Consider the following 13,450-nt stretch of genomic DNA (forward strand, 5'->3'; position numbering starts at 1 on the left):
TTTCTAACAGGTAGCGGGAAAATATTGCGATCGGTGGTTTGAAAAGCGTTACGTACATTAAAAGCAAATTTCCTTTTACGCAAGATGAACTATGTGCAAGAATGTACGATGAATTTCGTAAATAAGGAAGCGTTTGACTCTCATTTAAAAATCAACTTTTTGAGGACGGCCATTTAGAAGAATTTAGAGCTTAGAAGATCACACATGTACGTCGTTATTAAAAATTTTACTGGCACATTTGTGTGATATATCTTAAAGTGTATCACGCGCAGAAAAGATCAACATTATATGTGGAAGCTTAGCTTCTCTTTCTGCTTATTAATCTTGGAGACCAATATTATATGTGAATGCTACGTATATTATTTTAAACCATTAACTTGTTTGTATTTTCGCGCTACTTAAAAGTGATCTTGCTGTGGCTGACTACATCACATGTCCTAAACTGTTATAAGCTGGCGAGATCACGTTACATGAGTGATGAGTGGCTTACAAAAGCGCATTGCAATCTCGATTTCAATGCTTCGGAAAGTAACACGCGGTATTTGGTGGAATTCGAATTCATACCTTTGTAATATGAAAATATGCAGCGTACGTATTGCTGGACATCAAAGGTGTTTCAAAACGTGTTTCTTTTCCCCCCGAGTTTCGTTTTCTAAAGTGGTGGGAAATTCTACGTCGGTATATAATACCATTAACATTCAAAGGATTGATGAGTTTTACTGTGCCAAGGAATAGTATACGATCACTTAACATGGAAAAAGTGTATTTTCGCCCGGGAGAAAGTGTATTTTTAACCGGGAAATCTGGGAATTTTTTTTCCTTGTACACGTAGACACTCTGTCCTATTTTCCAGATGGCAGCATCTATCCCGAAAATTTTGGATTCCACCTCGAATGCCTTGATCATCTAATGTTGATGTTTCATTCCCTCAGCATATGGGCCTCGCAACCATGATAATTGTTTGATACCTGTCTGTTTTGGATTTAACCTGCTACCTACAACACATTACATTCAATTAATTTTTTATTAAAGGCCTGATAATGAGACTAGTATGTGCTGTCTCAATCCTATAGTCTCAAATAACTTTCGCAGTTGGCACATTTTCGACTGCAGATGTGTGTTTTACATGATATTTCTTCTTCACCTTCACTGCAGGCATTGATGGGCACACCTCCATTCTGGCAAGGTCATTGAACACATTGTCCATCCATCTCGCTCTTGGTCAGCCATTCCTTCTGGTGGAATACCATCTCCCTTTTGTTCTGCTATACTCTTCATATGTCCTAACCAGTGAAATGTACAAGTTCCTGTAATACATGGTTATATTATTCTCCAGTCTTATGTCTGTCACAAGCTCTTAAGATTTTTCTCAGGATTTTTCTTCAGAGGCTCTTAGGTTGATAATGTTTGGATTTTGTCAGTTATTTAGCTAGTTAGTCACATGTTCCGTTTGTGTGCAACTGAATAAAGCTAATTTTACCATTCTATTCATATTTTACTCTCATTTTTTGAAACACATCATCAGTGATGGATTTGCAACTGCTGCTCTACATGGGTGCTTGGTTTGCTGGTTTGAAAGCTGTTGTTCTGCTTCCAGTCTCTTAAAATTAAACTAGCACAGCATTGAGAATCTGACATTAAAATATGTTTTCATGTTCTCAGTTCTATGCTAATGCCATTTCGAAAGACTGAAAGCAGGACAGCAGCTTTAAAACCAACAAAGCAAGCACATATGTTGAGCAGCATTCACAAACCATGCCACTGGTGATGCCTTTCAAAAATAAAGGTGAAATACGTGTGGCATGATGAAATTGGCTTTATTCAGTTGCTCATAGACATAACTTCAACATATCACACACAACTTAGAAAATAGGACAACAGAAGTTAAAACCCTTAAGTTGTTTGCATCTGCTTCTTTCATTGTCCACACTTGTGACACACAAGGGAATAGGGTACTGTACTGCATCAAAAGGATAATTCACATGAGAAAACTGTAAAATAATGGGACAGCATTGCCGACAGTGATAAAAAGGCATTTTTATTTGTTTGTTGGTGGTACTAAGATGTTTATACCTTGAATTAAGTGCTGGGCACATTTTTGTCTAATAATTTTATAACTTTTAACTATGTTGTTGTTCACATAACTATAGAGTTCTTAAGTGTCTGTAAGTTTGCAAAATAGATGCTGTTTCCCTTGTGTATCCTTCTTTAATACATTATCTCGTATATGGTATTTGCTAACTCATCAAAATTGCGGTGTTTTGTAACTGTTGTCGATTTGAAGTGAATTCATATTTTACACTTGTCTCTTTAACACACACACAGCTCTGTAATAGCCTAATTGACAAATGTATTCTTACTCAGTTATCAAGTCCAAAACTGTCATTAATCTTGGAAAATATTTATTCATTTGCAGTTTAATGGGAGTGCTTAAAAATTTGAAGATAGAAGATGATCCGGCAGGAGGAATTGACAGTGTTACCTTAGCTTTAGAAATGGCCTTACTATATGCTGTGGATCTTAGCATTATTCAGAAACGTGAAGATGGTGAGGGTATGTTATCTAACCTGTGTGGTGCAGTGTATGTTCTGTAACATTGCTTTACTACTTTGCCCATAAATGTAACCAGAAAGCGGGCACCTCGACCACTTCGGCTATACGTGCACGTGCTACCTTCCGTACGGACTACGATATAAGGATACAGACAGTGAGACGTGGAAGTCTGGATCGATGTGGGGAGTGTGTATGGATAGCTGAAGTGGTTAAGGTGACCACTGGCAATAAGCAGGAAATGTGGGCTCAAGTCTCAGTCCGGCACAAATTTTCATATGTCACATCTGTACCTAATAAAGCTGACATCAAGGAATTCGCAATCATCAAATTAATTTTGAAAATATTTCTTTAAGCTGTGGCTCGTTAACAGTGTCCGTTCTTTCAGATATGAATGTAAGTGATCAGAAAGAGTGAGATAATTAATGAGAATGAGAGTGAATTTTTGAATTGGAATGTGAAAGCCTAAAATGGGAAGTTTGTATTAGAGTTTTGTGAAGAAACTCCTAATATATTTAAAGGTCTGTATCCGTAGTTAGTGTGCATAGTATTACAAGTAATGTCTCTCTTAGACAACAGCACATTAAAATGAAAATGAAGAAATATGCAAGTAATGGTTCATACATTTCTTAGCTGTATGAAACTTTCAGTGTTGGAACTACAATTTTGTGACAGAAGTGAATTGTGACTGGCATTAGTAGGTTCGATAGTGAGTGATGTGGTGTGTTGATGAGAATGTCGTGGACTCAGGAGGGTGACAGTTCAAACCCCCATCCAGATTTAAGTTTTCTTTTGTTGTCTAAATCACTTCAGTCAAATACTTCCATGGTTCCATGGAAAGGTAGTGTTGAGTACCTACCTTGTCCTTGCCCTATTCCGAGCTAACACTGCCTCCAGTCAGAATCACAGTTTTATTCTCTCATTATGTACGTACATAAATAATTGATTTAAAGTACAGGAGACTCATCAATATAAATACTGTACCTGATACTCATACAGTGAGTCAAAAGAGACTAAAATTAATCTTAATTTACAAAAAATCATTACAGCTGTATTTCTTTAATCTACAAAGAAATAATCCTCATTTCTATGCTAAGATGATGTGTAATTTTGTCTTCAATATACCTAGTCCCATAAACTGAAAGTTTTTCACTTTTATTTTCTACAAAGTATTAATAGCCATGTATTGAGGGGTCTGGGAGTGGAGGTATGATCTATAAGATGGCAACATGAAATTATCTTTGGTTTAAGTGTCGTATATATGTTGAAAATTGTTCCATATAAATAATTCTGGATTGGTACGGAGAAAGATAAACGGTTCATAAATGTAAATACATGTTGTTTGTTGTTGTGGTCTTCAGTCCTGAGACTGGTTTGATGCAGCTCTCCATGCTACTCTATCCTGTGCAAGCTTTTTCATCTCCCAATACCTACTGCAACCTACATCCTTCTGAATCTGCTTAGTGTATTCATCTCTTGGTCTCCCTCTACGATTTTTACCCTCCACGCTGCCCTCCAATACTAAATTGGTGATCCCTTGATGCCTCAGAACATGTCCTACCAACCGATCCCTTCTTCTGGTCAAGTTGTGCCACAAACTTCTCTTCTCCCCAATCCTATTCAATACTTCCTCATTAGTTATGTGATCTACCCATCTAATCTTCAGCATTCTTCTGTAGCACCACATTTCGAAAGCTTCTATTCTCTTCTTGTCCAAACTATTTATCGTCCATGTTTCACTTCCATACATGGCTACACTCCATACGAATACTTTCAGAAATGACTTCCTGACACTTAAATCAATACTGGATGTTAACAAATTTCTCTTCTTCAGAAACGCTTTCCTTGCCATTGCCAGCCTACATTTTATATCCTCTCTACTTCGACCATCATCAGTTATTTTGCTCCCCAAATAGCAAAACTCCTTTACTACTTTAAGTGCCTCATTTCCTAATCTAATTCCCTCAGCATCACCCGACTTAATTAGACTACATTCCATTATCCTTGTTTTGCTTTTGTTGATGTTCATCTTATATCCTCCTTTGAAGACACTGTCCATTCCATTCAACTGCTCTTCCAAGTCCTTTGCTGTCTCTGACAGAATTACAATGTCATCGGCGAACCTCAAAGTTTTTATTTCTTCTCCATGAATTTTAATACCTACTCCGAATTTTTCTTTTGTTTCCTTTACTGCTTGCTCAATATACAGATTGAACAACATCGGGGACAGGCTACAACCCTGTCTTACTCCCTTCCCAACCACTGCTTCCCTTTCATGTCCCTCGACTCTTATAACTGCCATCTGGTTTCTGTACAAATTGTAAATAGCCTTTCGCTCCCTGTATTTTACCCCTGCCACCTTTAGAATTTGAAAGAGAGTATTCCAGTCAACATTGTCAAAAGCTTTCTCTAAGTCTACAAATGCTAGAAATGTAGGTTTGCCTTTCCTTAATCTTTCTTCTAAGATAAGTCGTAAGGTCAGTATTGCCTCACGTGTTCCAGTGTTTCTACGGAATCCAAACTGATCTTCCCCGAGGTTGGCTTCTACTAGTTTTTCCATTCGTCTGTAAAGAATTCGTGTTAGTATTTTGCAGCTGTGACTTATTAAGCTGATAGTTCGGTAATTTTCACATCTGTCAACACCTGCTTTCTTTGGGATTGGAATTATTATATTCTTCTTGAAGTCTGAGGGTATTTCGCCTGTTTCATACATCTTGCTCACCAGATGGTAGAGTTTTGTCAGGACTGGCTCTCCCACGGCCGTCAGTAGTTCCAATGGAATATTGTCTACTCCGGAGGCCTTGTTTCGACTCAGGTCTTTCAGTGCTCTGTCAAACTCTTCACGCAGTATCGTATCTCCAATTTCATCTTCATCTACATCCTTTTCCATTTCCATAATATTGTCCTCAAGTACATCGCCCTTGTATAGACCCTCTATATACTCCTTCCACCTTTCTGCTTTCCCTTCTTTGCTTAGAACTGGGTTTCCATCTGAACTCTTGATATTCATACAAGTCGTTCTCTTATCTCCAAAGGTCTCTTTAATTTTCCTGTAGGCGGTATCTATCTCACCCCTAGTGAGATAGGCCTCTACATCCTTACATTTGTCCTCTAGCCATCCCTGCTTAGCCATTTTGCACTTCCTGTCGATCTCATTTTTGAGACGTTTGTATTCCTTTTTGCCTGTTTCACTTACTGCATTTTTATATTTTCTCCTTTCATCAATTAAATTCAATATTTCTTCTGTTACCCAAGGATTTCTACTAGCCCTCGTCTTTATACCTACTTGATCCTCTGCTGCCTTCACTACTTCATCCCTCAAAGCTACCCATTCTTCTTCTACTGTATTTATTTCCCCCGTTCCTGTCAATTGCTCCCTTATGCTCTCCCTGAATCTCTGTACAACCTCTGGTTCTTTTAGTTTATCCAGGTCCCATCTCCTTAAATTCCCACCTTTTTGCAGTTTCTTCAGTTTTAATCTACAGGTCATAACCAATAGATTGTGGTCAGAGTCCATATCTGCCCCTGGAAATGTCTTACAATTTAAAACCTGGTTCCTAAATCTCTGTCTTACCATTATATAATCTATCTGATACCTTTTAGTATCTCCAGGGTTCTTCCATGTATACAACCTTCTTTCATGATTCTTAAACCAAGTGTTAGTTATGATTATGTTGTGCTCTGTGCAAAATTCTACCAGGCGGCTTCCTCTTTCATTTCTGTCCCCCAATCCATATTCACCTACTATGTTTCCTTCTCTCCCTTTTCCTACACTCGAATTCCAGTCACCCATGACTATTAAATTTTCGTCTCCCTTCACAATCTGAATAATTTCTTTTATTTCATCATACATTTCTTCAATTTCTTCGTCATCTGCAGAGCTAGTTGGCATATAAACTTGTACTACTGTAGTAGGTGTGGGCTTCGTATCTACCTTGGCCACAATAATGCGTTCACTATGCTGTTTGTAGTAGCTTACCCGCATTCCTATTTTCCTATTCATTATTAAACCTACTCCTGCATTACCCCTATTTGATTTTGTGTTTATAACCCTGTAGTCACCTGACCAGAAGTCTTGTTCCTCCTGCCACCGAACTTCACTAATTCCCACTATATCTAACTTCAACCTATCCATTTCCCTTTTTAAATTTTCTAACCTACCTGCCCGATTAAGGGATCTGACATTCCACGCTCCGATCCGTAGAATGCCAGTTTTCTTCCTCCTGATAACAACATCCTCCTGAGTAGTCCCCGCCCGGAGATCCGAATGGGGGACTATTTTACCTCCGGAATATTTTACCCAAGAGGACGCCATCATCATGTAATCATACAGTAAAGCTGCATGCCCTCGGGAAAAATTACAGCTGTAGTTTCCCCTTGCTTTCAGCCGTTCGCAGTACCAGCACAGCAAGGCCGTTTTGGTTATTGTTACAAGGCCAGATCAGTCAATCATCCAGACTGTTGCCCTTGCAACTACTGAAAAGGCTGCTGCCCCTCTTCAGGAACCACACGTTTGTCTGGCCTCTCAACAGATACCCCTCCGTTGTGGTTGCACCTACGGTACGGCTATCTGTATCGCTGAGGCACGCAAGCCTCCCCACCAACGGCAAGGTCCATGGTTCATGGGGGGGTAAATACATAGATTAATTAAAATTTTTAGGTCCCTGAATAAAGGTCTCTATAAATCTCAAGGCTTAATATTACACTCACGTTTCCAGTAGTAGTTCTGTGGAGTGATAATATTGTATTTACACTACTAGCATTCCCTCACAAAACTTTCCATATCTTACAATAGATTTAAACTAGCTGTGGTAAACAACTTTCCAAGTGTCCATGTCATGTAAAGGACAATCTTGTCATTGCAAATGCAAGACTGTGTGGCTTGTTTGCCTAGTAGCTTACATGAGAACATCAGGACAATTTTTTCCTTTAAATATCCCAGGAATTTGACAGAACCTGCTTCCCTATGTTCCTAATTTTTATTGGCTCAGATGATTTTGATTGTTTTGTGACGGCTCCCAAACTAAAGGTCCTCGGCGGTACTTTTGGGGCAGCCACCACAAATTGTATAAAGCGTGGGTAGTGACCAGCATGTAGGTACGTCTGTTGGCCGAAAAATAATTAATGACAAGAACTGCGCCAGCTAGAATGAAGAAATAACTTATCTTTATTTCTGACGAAACGTGCACCAACAATACAAGTCCAGGTAATATCCAAGAGTAATCCACGTACTGAGCCTAGTCGAATACAATAGCAGATCACACGCTGCAATGGCTACGCTATAAACTCCATGAAAGTATAGCAATGGACAATTGACAATACACTGTCAGTTTCGGGGACAGCACTCCTCCTTATGTGCAAAAGGCACAGGGTGGTGCGTACCCGAGCTCAGCCGTGGCGCGACCTCTTCTGTCGGCGGTAACGCCCTGAGACGCCGACGGCCGCGACAGGAACTGTGGCCAGCGATGTCACGGCCAGGGCGCGCGCGTGTGCACAAGTTGGTTGGTTGGTTGGTTGGGTCTGTGGATACAACATTCCTCCCACCCTGAAAGGCCACCAAGACGTCACATGCTGCAAGGGCCTGACGACGAAGGGGGGTGGGGCTACTGTGAGGCGATGGGGAGCCAACGTAGCGAGGCTGGGGGTCATCCCGGCATTCGCCCTGCACTGGAACCGGAGCCAGTCGAAACAGCCCCAAGGACGCAACTCACAGCAGCCACGACGGGGATGTAGCCTCGGGTAACGGTGATGATGACCCATGTGAAGTGGAGGCGATGGAGGTCCGGGGGGACCAGCTTTGTTGGATGGAACAATGGCTGTAACGGCTTATGGTCCATCACAAGAAAAAATTTCGTGCCATACAAGTATTCGTGGAAATTTGTTACTCCATATATGATGGCTAAGGCTTCCTTCTCAAGTTGGGAATAGTTCTGTTGTGGGGGGGTGAGCAATTTGGAAGCAAAAGCTATTGGACGATCAGCTGATCCGACAACACTGCACCTAACCCATAGGATGAAGCGTCCACAGCGAGAACAGCTGGTTTAGAAGGGTCGAAATGTACAACGCAACGATCACTCGACAATGCTGTTTTCAATTTCTGAAATGCCGCTCGGCATTCGGCCGGCCACACAAACGGAACGTTGCACTGACATAATCGGTGCAAGGGGGCAGCTATTTGCGCAGCATTGGGTATGAACCTATGATAATAGGTAATCTTGCCTAACACAGATTGCAACTCCGACAAGTTCTTAGGCAAAGGAAGGCCGGCAATGGCACGAAGTTGCGACTGCGAGGGATGTACACCTTGTGCGTTGATAACGTGTCCGAGATATTCTATTTCCGTGCGAAAAAATACACACTTTTCCTTGTTCACTCTGAGCCCTGCTTCCGACAACACTGTAAATGAGCGACGCAAATTCTGCAAGTGTTCCTCTGGAGTACGACCGGCAACCACAATGTCATACGGATAATTTGAGCAAAAAGGTACTTTGGCAGTCAGTTGCGACAAGTAGCGCTGAAAAATGGCAGGAGCGGGCGAGCTGCTGGAGGGGAGTCGCAAATATTTAAAGAGACCCAAGGGAGTGTTGATCACAAAAATGTCCCGGGATGGTTCATCTAAAGGAATTTGCAAATACGCATCCCGCAAATCAGTCTTGCAATGGTATCGGCCCGTGCCTAGTTTGTCCATTAATTCCTCAGGGCGAGGGAGAGAATAGCTATCGACAATTGTCTGTGGATTCACTGTACTCTTGAAGTCCACACACAAACACAAGGAACCTTTGGGTTTCTTTAGTACAACTAAAGGGGAGGCCCACTGACTGGCACTAATGGGCGCAATGACTCCCTCATTTTGCAAAGAACGGAGTTCTTCTGCGACTTGGTCACGCAATGCGTGAGGCACTGGTCTTGCTTTGCAAAAACATGGGCGGGTGTTATCCTTCAGCGTGATGTGTGCAACATAATCACGTACGCAGCTCAAACCACTGCCAAACAGTTCAGGGAACTCTTCTCAAAGAGGAACAACAGCATCAGGAGTAGGACATTCACTAACAGCTAACACATGGTCCTGGATGCTGAGGCCAAACAAATCAAAGCAGTCCAGTCCAAAAATATTTTCACACGGACGTTTGGCGACAACGTGCAATTGAATTGTCCTGGTCCCATTATGGAATTGTGCTGGCATGCTACATGTACCCAGTACTATAATACATTCGCCACTATATGCCGTAAGCGGAGCAGAAGGTTGAGCAAGTTTAGGCTTCCCTATCAATTCGTACACCCGACTATTTATCAGTGTAACGGAAGAGCCTGTATCCAACTGAAATTTCACACTATGTGAAGCAATGTGCAACTCAATGTACAATTTGTTCGCCCGGCGTTGCACAGAGGGCGGCAAAGCACTATTAACTACAGTGACACTACTATGCAAACCATTTGCTTGAACACTGTCGTCAACACTGTTGTCTTTAGAACTAATAGCATGGACAGAATGTGCCTGTCCAAAAGCACGAGAAGCAATTCAGTTCCATTTACGCTGTTGGCACACGGATTGTACATGTCCAAGCCGTCCACAATTGTAGCAAGAATAATTACGCAATGGGCAATTTTCGCATTTGTGACGCACATGACACTTCGGGCATGATTTCAAAGGTGCCCGCAAAGAAGCAAACTGTCTGTTTTGACGCAAAAGCTGTTGGCGGGGACGCGAGCTACTTCCACCTTGCTGATTGGGAGCACGTGGTGTGCGCGGCAACTGCACCTGTTGACGGTTGGTCTGTTGTATACAATGTCCGTCCGACACGCGACAAACGGTAGGCAAGTCAAAACTATTTTGAGCACTGTCACATGCATCTCTACTCTCCAAGATAGCTACGACTTGGTCTAGAGAGGGATCGGGGATCCACAAAAAGGTTAGGTGGACGGCGGACTGGATCAGACTCTGAATGTGGCTCTCCAGCAGGGATACGACTTCCTTAAATCCTGCCCTGAAATGAGATCCATCCTTCATGATATCCTCCCCACTCCACCAAGAGTATCTTTCCGCCGTCTACCTAACCTTCGTAACCTCTTGGTTCATCCCTATGAAATCCCCAAACCACCTTCCCTACCCTCTGGCTCCTACCCTTGTAACCTCCCCCGGTGTAAAACCTGTCTCATGCACCCTCCCACCACCTCCTACTCCAGTTCTGTAACCCGGAAGGTGTACACGATCAAAGGCAGAGCCACGTGTGAAAGCACCCACGTGATTTACCAACTGACTTGCCTACACTGTGAAGCTTTCTATGTGGGATTGACCAGGAACAAACTGTCCATTCACATGAATGGACACAGGCAGACAGTGTTTGTTGGTAATGAGGATCACCCTGTGGCTAAACATGCCTTGGTGCACGGCCAGCACATCTTGGCACAGTGTTACACCGTCCGGGTTATCTGGATACTTCCCACTCACACCAACCTATCAGAACTCCGGAGATGGGAACTTGCCCTTCAATATATCCTCTCTTCCCGTTACCCACCAGTCCTCAACCTCCGCTAATTCCAAGTTGCCGCCCCTCGTACATCACTTGTCACTCTACAACATCTTTGCCTCTGTACTTCTGCCTCAACTAACATCTCTGCCCAAACTCTTTCTCTTTACAATGTTTGCTTGTGTCTGTATATGTGCGGATGGATGTGTGTACACCTGTTCGTTTTTCCCCCCTAAGGTAAGTCTTTCCCCCCTAAGGTAAGTCTTTCCGCTCCCGGGGTTGGAACGACTCCTTACCCTCTCCCTTAAAACCCACATCCTTTCGTCTTTCCCTCTCGTTCCCTCTTTCCTGACAAAGCAACCTTGGGTTGCGAAAGCTTGAAATTTGTGTGTGTGTATTTGTGTGTTTTTTTTATTGTCTCCTGTCAACATACCAACCCTTTCGTTTGGTAAGTAATAGCATCTTTATTTTTAGATATATTTTTCCCACGTGGAATGTTTCCCTCTATTATATTCATATCATTAATTTGAGCCCAACAATTACGTTTGTTATTGTCACTGTTGCATTTCGAAATCTGTCCTGTCATCTTACTTTCTCTTTTTGTTTGTGCAAGTAGTTTCACTTTGTATTCACCTTTCCCTTTTTAAAAATCTCCCAATCCGAAACCTCTGTCCTATCCAAAGGCCTCACCTTCAGCCCTACTCCCTGATTCAACCAAACAGCCCTCATCAAAGATTTACTGTCCTAAACTCGTACACTCTGCTGGAAATATCACTTTGCCATGAAGAAAAATAATCCTAATCCTACTCCTAATGATCCAAGTCCCCAAGACACTATCCAAATTGAACCCTGCCTGGAACAGTTCCGTCCTTCGTCACAGCGTGACCCACCTCCTCTTCCTCAAAATCACCCTCTCCAAACCTTCCAGGAATTTCTCACTTCCAGCCTTGCCCCTCAATCCTTCTTGAAAAACCTTAATCCTTCTCCCAACATCACCACAGCTGAAGCCCAGGCTATCCGTGATCTGAAGGCTGACCGATCCATCGTCATTCTTCCGCTGGACGAGGGTTCCATGACCATGGTACTTGATTGTCGGGAGTATGTGGCTGAGGGACTGCGTCAGCTTTCAGACAACACGACATGCAAAGTTTGCCAAGGTAATCCCATTCCTAATGTCCAGGCAGAACTTCAAGGAATCCTCTGAACCTTAAGCCCCCTACAAAACCTTTCACCTGACTCCATCAACCTCCTGACCCCACCGACACCCCGCACCCCTACCTTCTACCTATTTCCTAAAATTCACAAACCCAATCATCCCGGCCGCCCCATTGTAGCTGGTTACGAAATCCCCACAGAACGTATCTCTGCCTACGTAGATCAACACCTTCAACCCATTACATGCAGTCTCCCATCCTTCATCAAAGACACCAAACACTTTCTTGAACGCCTAGAATCCTTATCCAATCTGTTGCCCCCGGAAACCATCCTTGTAACCATTAATGCCACTTCCTTATACAAAAATATCCCGCACGTTCAGGGCCTCGTTGTGATGGAGCACTTCCTTTCACGCCGATCACCTGCTACCCTACCTAAAACCTCTTTCCTCATTACCTTAGCCAGCTTCATCCTGACCCACAACTACTTCACTTTTGAAGGCCAGACATACCAACAATTGAAGGGAACAACCATGGGTACCAGGATGGCCCCCTCGTACACCAACCTATTTATGGGTCGCTTAGAGGAAGCCTTCGTGATTACCCAAGCCTGCCAACCCAAAGTTTGGTACAGATTTATTGATGACATCTTCATGATCTGTACTCACAGTGAAGAAGAACTCCAGAATTTCCTCTCCAACCTCAACTCCTTTGGTTCCATCAGATTCACCTGGTCCTACTCCAAATCCCATGCCACTTTCCTTGACGTTGACCTCCATCTGTCGAATGGCCAGCTTCACACATCCGTCCACATCAAACCCACCAACAAGCAACAGTACCTCCATTTTGACAGCTGCCACCCATTCCATATCAAACAGTCGCTTCCCTACAGCTTAGGTCTTCGTGGCAAACGAATCTGCTCCAGTCTGGAATCCCTGAATCATTACACCAACAACCTGAAAACAGCTTTCGCATCCCGCAACTACCCTCCTGACCTGGTACAGAAGCAAATATCCAGAGCCAGTTCCTCATCCCCTCAAACGCAGAACCTCCCAAAGAAGAGCCCCTAAAGTGCCCCACTTGTGACAGGATACTTTCCGGGACTGGATCAGACTCTGAATGTGGTTCTCCAGCAGGGATACGACTTCCTTAAATGCTTCCCTGAAATGAGATCCATCCTTCATGAAATCCTCCCCACTCCACCAAGAGTGTCTTTCCGCCATCCACCTAACCTTCGTAACCTCTTAGTTCATCCCTATGAAATCCCCAAATCACCTT

General features: G+C 42.8%; 1 protein-coding gene across 1 annotated transcript in view; it reads left to right on the forward strand.

The window, feature by feature from the left end:
• The window catches only part of LOC124794849 (nuclear pore complex protein Nup205-like), a 124,753-nt gene that overhangs the window by 72,291 nt on the left and 39,012 nt on the right, over positions 1-13,450 (forward strand). Inside the window, exon 6 of the mRNA XM_047258514.1 lies at positions 2,417-2,553. Coding sequence (XP_047114470.1) covers positions 2,417-2,553 — 137 coding nt within the window. The remainder of the gene's footprint in view (positions 1-2,416; positions 2,554-13,450) is intronic.

Source organism: Schistocerca piceifrons, chromosome 4 (genome assembly GCF_021461385.2).
Source record: "Schistocerca piceifrons isolate TAMUIC-IGC-003096 chromosome 4, iqSchPice1.1, whole genome shotgun sequence".
Lineage (NCBI taxonomy): Eukaryota > Metazoa > Arthropoda > Insecta > Orthoptera > Acrididae > Schistocerca > Schistocerca piceifrons.